Here is an 8,702-nt window from a genome sequence, read left to right as displayed (position 1 = left end):
GATTGCAGGCGCGCACGTCATGGCTGCAGTTTGATGACCGCAGGTGAAAGATTGTAACGTGCTCGGCACAATGCTGTCAGTAGAAGCGAATCTACTCGATGAAAGGAAGTTTGCGTGCATACAGTCCACTTCAGTTATGTAGAGTAGAAACAGCTCAAGCAGCGCTTGATTGAATCAACACAGGTAGCCAAAATGATGGCATGTTACTTCTCTCCAGCTCCAGATTATTTGCAGAGAAATTTATCTGCACTGAAATATGGGTGGCAGTCCAAGTTAAAATTTTCTTAAGTGAGTCCAAGTTAAAATTTTCTTAAGTGGTGTCTGAAAGTCCAGCATTAAAGAGCATATGAAAACGGCCTTGGAATGCAATTTTTTCAGCACGATGTGATGCGAGTGATGAACGCACATGGCTCCAGCTAGCTCCTTTTGGCAAGTAGCGACAACAGCATGCTCTTTTCGCAGCAAGTTTGTTGGCATTGCTGCAACATTTTATTGAAACGAAGCTACAACGAAAAAGAAATGTGTAGATACATTGATTCGTAGCAATATGGGTAACAAGAAACATGTTGATACATTAATTTGCAACAATACAGAAACCGTTATAGGGTTCAAAGATGCGTGCAGCAGCCCACAATGCAGCGGCAGCCAGCACGAAGCGGCACCCAGATGCTGCATGCAGCTCGAGCAATATCGAAGATGCTCGAGCGGGGCTCTCAAGCCCACGCAATACTATACTACACTAACACAAAGTCCTGACTACATGGGAGATGATCGTTTAAGCCCCGGAGGCTAGCCTAGTCATTAAACTTGCGGTTGGGGTTTCTCCCAAAGAGTGCTGTGCGGACCTGTGGCAGCAGCTGCTGCGAGATCATTTCCAGACGCTTCTCAAGAGTGTTGCAGACGCGAATGCGCCCCCTCTTGGACACACACTCCACTCCACCACAGATGTTTTCCGAGAGATTCCCTTCAACGGACAAATGCACTGTCTGGCACGTAATTGCCTGGTACTTCCGCGCGACAGTATCTGTGTCGATGAGTTTCTTATCCTTTGGTCGGCAGTACACAGTCACCTGCAAAGCCCAAGCAAAAAATATGCCATCACAACTTATGCAACAAAGAAGGCAAAGGCAGCCTCAATTGCCTTGTTCAGAGTGCTTTTGTCGACATTACTGCTACAGTTATTCTCTTGAAATTCAGCGTTTTGAAAACATACTATATGACACAAGGTATATATTAACAGAAAACTTCGAAGACACTGGCATTTGTGGCAAATATTGAGTCTACTGCATCACGTGTAATTATGTCCAATTTGTGCAGGGGCTGGGGAGGGGGGATAATTTCTTACACAAACTTTTTTTTTGTTATTGTTAACCCTATGATTAATGACGATATTAAAGAGGGGTCAGCACCCCCTTGCAATAAAATCTGTGGAGGTGCTCCCCCCACCCCCTCTGCCCCCCTGTTCCAGAGCCACAGCATTCGTGCATCTGAAATCCCAGACATCCATTGACTTGTCTCAATGAGAACTTTTCAAGTGAGACAATTACTCTCAGTGTGTTACATGTTCTGTTTTATAATTAAGTATTAGCCAAGAATTTACACTTTTCAATTTTTTTTATCCTATATTACAGTAACCAAGCGGAACAGGGTAGCTGTCGCCAGCAAACGGCGACAACCTCGTCTGATTATAATCTCAATAAAAAACAAACAAACAAGTATTTGGTGTAACCTCAATTCTTCCATGTACTTTAAAAAGCTTTCCTGGAGCCTACTTCTGCGTCTAGAATGGAGAGGCTGCAACAGAATTCGAACTTTTTCACAGCTCCTGTGCTCCAAAACCTTCTGTGGTCAAGAGAGAGGAGTGTCATTGGTGTGTACCTTTCCTTTACCTCCTTCCCTACCGCAAAAAAAAAAGTTCATTTTGGGTGCTTTTATGTTTTAACATTTTATTTCAGGACGTAGTAGTCAACATATACCGTGCTACATGAAATTAAAGCCTGATCACTAGCATTTTGAATGGATGTAAAGCAGTATTAATTGGTCAGACTGTTTTTGAGAATTCTTGTCTGAACTTTCACAAGAGCACTTCAAGAAACATGAATGACAGTAATAATTTGCTATTTTTAGCATAAATATTGACTGTAAAATAAATCTGAAATATACAAAATATGCACCTGGCTCCTAGTTCCAAACTTTTGTAAGTCGCACCACGCAAAAAAGGTTATGTAGATTTTTTTTGGTGACTACACTAGCCATAGCGATGCCTATGCTATGCAGGAAAGCAGTAGCTTTGCTTATTTTGCAGGGAGAATTTGTTTTTACTCATTGAAGCAGACACCTGGTTTGTTCTTTACTGCATTCTTTAGGCTAGCGAAGCAATGGTTGTCAGGTCAGGAAGCACACAGAAGCCTCCTCATAATTAATTATTGCGTTCTCTCAGATTTGTTGCACAAATAAGCTGGTCAAGTGGCGTTCAACTGGCACTGGAGCCACTGCGTGCATTGTTCATTTCTTGTACAGTACTGTACAGTTATGTGGAGTGTTGCGGAACATTTTACAGTAATCAATATGGGCATTTGCACAGGCGATGTTCAGAATGTAAGAGATTAGACTGCTAGTCAAGCTTCGGTCAAAGGTTGGTTTGAAATCGACTGCGTGCACATCAGTGAGTGAAAACACCCCACGACAGGAAGGACTACTTGCAATAATTTGTACATAAGCTGTCAAAAGGGTGATGGATAAAAGCAACCCACAGTATACGGTAGCATCTACCATTGCTTGAGACACTGTTAAAATAGCCTAGATGTTAGATCGGGAAATTAGACAACCCGACAGAAGCTTGTGTGTATCCACTGCCATCATTCAAAAATTATTTTTTTTTTAGTCAGAGCGCAAATTTTGCATGGTTTTATTGAGGAAGTGCTAGGAGCACTCGAGGCTAGTTTCAACGACACCTCCAGTTGAACATTTACTTTAACAGACTACCCAATCTGCCAGTAATTGTCAAATCTGACAAACAGTTGGTCAGTTGTCATTTCAGATGTTGCATGGCATTACTATGAGAAAAATTGCAACATAAATTTTTAACGTGGAAAATAAATGTCACCCAAATTGATCGAATCCTATAGGCCCAGTAAGGAAATCAAGTGACTTGAAAGTGTATGATCCAGAAGACTGTACAATCAAAATGATACACATTTATTATGTCCATTTGCACGCACATATCCAAAGAAAAACCATATAAGCCAAGAACATATAAAAGGTTCTACTGTATTACCTAAAGTTCTGTAAGAACAACTGGCCCCAGATCTGTATCGACCCGAGGAAAATCTTACTGTAAATCCTTCAGCCAATGGGAATAGTGTAGTACATGACTCTTTCTATGAGTTGACATGAATTCATTGAAAATTCATAATTCAGCTTCTATTATTGCTCAATGTGGCTCAGTTGCATCATATGCTAGTCTCACAATTATAGAGGACGGAAAAAGAGACAGCACAACATTAGACAGCTAGCCTTAACCAACCTCCTCTGAGGTTGGTTAAGGCTCCGAGGTTCTTTCCTTTGAGGCCCATTTGCGTGTTGACTTTCGGCAAATAGGCCCTACATGGTTGCCAAACCTTCCGAGGCGTTGTTTAGTTCGCGGTAGCTTTTAGTGACGCCCTGGTCACGACCAGCCCTTGCCACCCACTCCCCACTCCAACCTCCCCCCATAGTCTATATGTACTCGGCGACTAGAAATTACCGCTTGCCCATTACGTGGTAAAAGCACATTTCCCATGAGTTTTTTTTTTTTTTTTTAATGTCTTTATGATTATGCTTCAAGGTTGCCATGTGATGATCCCTCCTAGCTGTTTACCAACCTCCATGCTCACAATATTTCTTAAGAGCAGTGAAGTGTTATCCAATCACAACAGGTTTACTTCATGTATATGCATAATTAACCCATTCCATGCAGAAGACAAGCTGAGCTTGTCATGCGCACTTGCAGAAAAGACAAACGACGAGCCCAACTCGTCCAACGCTCTTACTTCTCATGCAGCCCTCAACATGATTTGGGCTCGTCCTCTTCTCTGTGGTTGTTGTAAACAACACCAGATGGCGTAAGGTGCCTGTTGAAGACTGCAGTTGTGAACAAATACTTCATAATTTTTTTATTTTTTTTTGTTATTGTGTCGCCAGTTGTCTATTACAAAGGGGCATCCTCCATGGTACAAGTGAGCAATTTGAGTGGCGTTGAAAGCATGGTGATTCAGAGAGTTGAGCTTTTTTGAGTTGTTGAAACATGTAAATAAGAAGGACCAACACATGCGGTGAAGCCCACCTTTGCTACAGTTAAAAACATCTTTTCCTAATAAGCTTCGCCTTTCTGACACAAAGTTTTACCTTGGTCTTGCTTTATGCTATCAATAGAATCGTTTGCACGAAAAAAAAAAAAAAGATAACATTCCAGCTTTTTTGGAATGGAGGCCTTACGGGGACAGGATGAAATCCAGCATAACGATCTGCTCCTTGCTTTTCAAGAAATAACCTCTCACTATTGGCTTAGTAGAAGGGCCTATCCTCTTGACCCAAAGTTAGACAGGTCTCAGTCGGTTACACTTAGAATGCTCCAGATAGGCTCATTCCCCTCGCAGGGCTTTCTCAGCCATATCTCCACAGAAATCGATTCAAACTGTCTGGAGTGTAATGAGATTAATGTTCCTTAGCGCACATGCTCTGGCGATGCCCCATGTTACCTAATGGCCTTCTATCCAGTGAAGCCGACTGGGAAGAGGCACTTTGGAGCCCATCGCTACAGACAACTCCAGGAAATCCAGAGGGCCCAGGAAAGGGCGGAACATCATGGTGTTCCTGCCCTGGCCGTGGGTCCCCAATAGGGGCCCCCACGGAAGCTCCTCAGGATCAAATAAAGTTCACTGTCTGTCTGTCCATCTTTTTTGCAAGTTTGTTTCATTTTTTCAACGTCCTTAAAGGGTTAATTAAGAATCCACAAGATTATTCAAAGCCAGAAAGACGAAGCCATACTAGTGGTGCATGCAGACACCAGCGCCAGTTTTTTTCTCTAGTGTGTGAAACTTCATCATGAAGTCGACCACACTGGGCCTCCGATTTGTCGTCCTGAATGGCCCAGGTCTGTCCGAGAAGCTGCATACACCAACGCCCATTGGCTGAAGGCAGCATCTCTAATGGCCCTGGTGTTGCCCACACGAGGCTAGACTCGCTTCAATGCACCCACCTCTGTCTCGAGCAATTGCAGCAGCGCCTGCAGGACGAGCTTCTCGAGCAGCTCCCGATATCGTGTCTCGTCGTTGGTGATGTCACCAAGATGGCGGCGAGCGTCCTCGAGCACCTTACAGATGTGCCCCTCGCCTTCCCTCAGGACCCTGAGCCGTGCCTGGTTCAGCATGTTGGAGCTCTGGCTGCACATCCACAGGTTAACATTACTATTAGCACACGCAGAATAATATGCCACCTGCTTCGGGGAGCAATTAATCGACGATTTTCTAGAAAGGAGTGCAGTGGAGATGATTATGTCCATCTCTTTTTCAGCAACACATTAGCAGTGACGAACAGCAAATATGTGGTAATCACTGATCACCTCATAATAATTTATCTACATTTCATTAATTAACTTCTAATTATTGTTACTGTTACAATAGATGTGTACATTTTTAAAGTAATGTGTTATGCAGGAGGAGGTTCCAAATTCTGTGACTATGCAGGCACCACCTACGTTGTTCGGCACAGGCAGAAGAATAAAGTGCAACAACAAAACAACAGAAGTTGGCTTTAACACTGTGCTGTATGGCACCAGGGGCAAGTGCTGATAGACTATATTGGGCTAACTGCCGATTTTGATAAGCAATATATAATGCAAAAGAAAGATAATGAAGTCACAATTTGAAATTGTGGAACATATTTTGTTGTAGGACATACTGAAATTGCGGAAATGAAGCCAATCTCGCAGACCCACAAGCTCCCATAGCCCACAACCTTTTTTAGCTACTGCATGCGCATGTTATCTAGTAGCAAGGGCTAGCAGGTAAGCTCTGCAGCTACACTCCCACTTACAAAAGTCAAGCCACTACAGTCGACTCTTATCACATGGGTCACTGAATGAAGAGCAGAGAAAGACGACGTCAGTTACTTTTTTCAAGTGCACAAAAATCAAGACTTTCTAATTGCACATTTGATGCTTTGCATTTGAAATTGAAATCTGTGCAGGCAGTGCCACATATTTTCACAGCACCAGCTATATAAGCGTGAGCAAACATTCCCTTCGCAATATTAAAAGGCACACAAGTCTTGTGCGTGTTAATAAGGAAACGTAAAAGCCCATCTATTCGTCAAGCTTACAAAACTGTCCTGTTTTTGTTCCCATGGCATGATCACTCACAATGCCGAACAAGTATCACACATTATCGCAAGCCTTAGCCCAAAATAGCAAAAGGATGGCACTCACATCTTTCGCTGCAGTTCTACCTGCTTCTCCTTGCGTGAGTAGTAGTCCATGATTTTGAGTCGCTGCTCAGCAACCAGGCGACCTTTCTCAATGTTGAACTCTTCCTCAGCCTGTGGGTGGGGCAAGGCAATATTTACTGCATTTAAACAAGTTGACGAAAGGTGAGGTAAAAGTGCAAGGTTACCAAATTGACCTTGCCTGCCTGTTAAACTATGTATACTGTGACCTCTGTTTTGGAGTCCCTAACGAATTTGTATATTGGGGTCATTCTGAAAATTGTGGTGGATGTTACGTATTGTGGTCTGGCCTACCTCCCTAAAGATCATCATCATCAGCCTATTTGAATACATTACAGGGCAAGGGCCTTGCCCAAAAATCTCCGACTACCACTGTCCTGTGTCAACTAAACGCACCTGCAAACGTCCTATCTCCCATGACTCCAACTAATCCTTTGCTACCCCAACTTCTTCAAGTCTCTTCCAATTCTGCTACTCTAATTAGAGTATTGGTCATTTCATCTAAATATAACATGCCCTGCCAAACTTTGCTTCTTTTTCTTAATGTCAGCTGTATCATCCTACCCAACCCTATGTTTGGCCTCTAATTAATACTGCGAGCTGTACCTTTAAACGATACGGCTACCATTTTACTGCTGCAGATATTTGCACAAACACACTGTCACCTTAGCTATCACATGTGACAAGGCGCCATTCACTGTGCATTTAACAATTACTGTAAAATATAGTGTGCTTGAAGAGCTAGCTTTCTTTATTTGGAAGGCAACACATACACTAGCCTGCGTTCATTTTCCAGAAAGCACTAACTTTATTGGTATAACTTGAAACGCGTAACTGTACCATATGTTATAATTGCAGGGTATTTACTTACACGTATTTAACTGCACGCAGAAAAAGCATAAGCGGCGAATTACACGTACGTGATAATACCGACCGATTCAAAGTAGCCCAGCAAAGCAAAAGCTTCAGAAAATTCCCTGTTCTCCATTCTTACGGAAGCAGCTTGTATCTTATTGTATACATATTATTTACTTTATTCCGATGGGCAGAGCGAATAATTCTATTTACATGAAAAAGATATTATAAGGGTGATTGTGAGGCGCCAGACGATATGCGATACTTTGCGTTATGATGCAACCTTGGTTCTTGTGGTCTTGCAAATGAGAGCTTTGAAAAAAAAACAGAGCTATTCCATGATGAATTAGTAGGGCGGTGCATATCTTGACCGTAGCAAAGTTGGCGGCGGCCATACAGGCAACCTACTGTTAAATACACTTGCGAAAAGAATTCTTAAAAAACGCCGTTAGTACCATCTAAAACAAATTAGACTGGCAACTACAAAACTTTTTGCGCGCGTGCGTGTGTGTGCATTTAGTTTCACTCAGCGAAGGCAGAACAAGCACGAGCTCATTCGGTGGAAGAAGGCCGGATGTCACGCGCTTATAGCAACGGCAGCGCGAGCCGGCTCCCGTGCGCGTGACAAATATTTACCTTGGCGTCGACTTCTTCCACCTTTTCGTTTGCCTCTTGTTCGATGAACGCCATCATGTGCTTGATCTGAAAGGTAAACGAAAGCACGAAACAATCACTCCGGCCTAGGCGAAAACTTTGCCGACGCGTTTCTACCTGTTTTTTAACGTCAGAGTCGCTGAGAGCCATGGTTGAGGAATTAGTGGTCGGATACTGTTACTCCAATTCACGCGTCACACTCTCGGGCGAAAAATTCTCGACCACTGCACCGTTTAAAACAACTTTGTATGTTACGAGACGAAGACTCTGCAGCTGCGGGCGGTCGATGCAGACGTTGTCATGTGACGCTGCTGAACGTAACCGACATAATGATGATGATACGCGCCTGGAGCAATGTTTTGCTTGAAGCAAGATGTTCGTAAGCGCTAAAACACGTGCTGATGTGAAACAGTGCGCTGCATTTGTAGTTGCAGCGGGAGAAATTCTAATTTTGCGGTGCACTAAATTATGTGAAAGTATTTCGCTTTCGCCAGACACGCAGTTACAAATAGCGCGGCATCATTCATACCTGTTTTGTTTTTAACGTTTGGAGCAAAAATAAAAGCAAATATTTCATATCTCTAATAAATATAGGTCTCTAAAGTCACCTTGGTAAAAATAAAATAATGACTGATTTTATAGCTTACTAATAGTGCAGTATAGCTAGCCGCTTATTTGTTAAATTATGCAACTCTTGCAGTAGAAACCCC

General features: G+C 42.8%; 1 protein-coding gene across 1 annotated transcript; it reads right to left on the bottom strand.

The window, feature by feature from the left end:
* Window positions 1-448: 448 nt before the first annotated feature.
* Window positions 449-8,317, bottom strand: LOC119464361 (V-type proton ATPase subunit E-like). The gene is made up of 5 exons (XM_037725300.2): window positions 8,110-8,317; window positions 7,975-8,040; window positions 6,467-6,576; window positions 5,240-5,423; window positions 449-1,070 (listed from the first exon to the last, which is right to left on the bottom strand). Exons 1-5 carry the CDS (start codon window positions 8,140-8,142, stop codon window positions 795-797), a joined length of 669 nt encoding a protein of 222 aa, XP_037581228.1. The 5' UTR covers window positions 8,143-8,317; the 3' UTR covers window positions 449-794.
* Window positions 8,318-8,702: the final 385 nt, after the last annotated feature.

Source organism: Dermacentor silvarum, chromosome 9, assembly GCF_013339745.2.
Source record: "Dermacentor silvarum isolate Dsil-2018 chromosome 9, BIME_Dsil_1.4, whole genome shotgun sequence".
Classification (NCBI taxonomy): Eukaryota; Metazoa; Arthropoda; class Arachnida; order Ixodida; family Ixodidae; genus Dermacentor; species Dermacentor silvarum.
This window is presented reverse-complemented; position numbering and strand designations above follow the sequence as displayed.

Coding starts and splice junctions, on each gene's coding strand:
- LOC119464361 (XM_037725300.2), bottom strand. CDS start 8,142: ATGGCTCTCAGCGACTCTGACGTTAAAAAACAG. Junction 5,424..6,466: donor GTAGAACTGCAGCGAAAGAT/GTGAGTGCCATC, acceptor GTGGATGTGCAG/CCAGAGCTCCAACATGCTGA. Junction 1,071..5,239: donor TGCAATTGCTCGAGACAGAG/GTGGGTGCATTG, acceptor TGGGCTTTGCAG/GTGACTGTGTACTGCCGACC.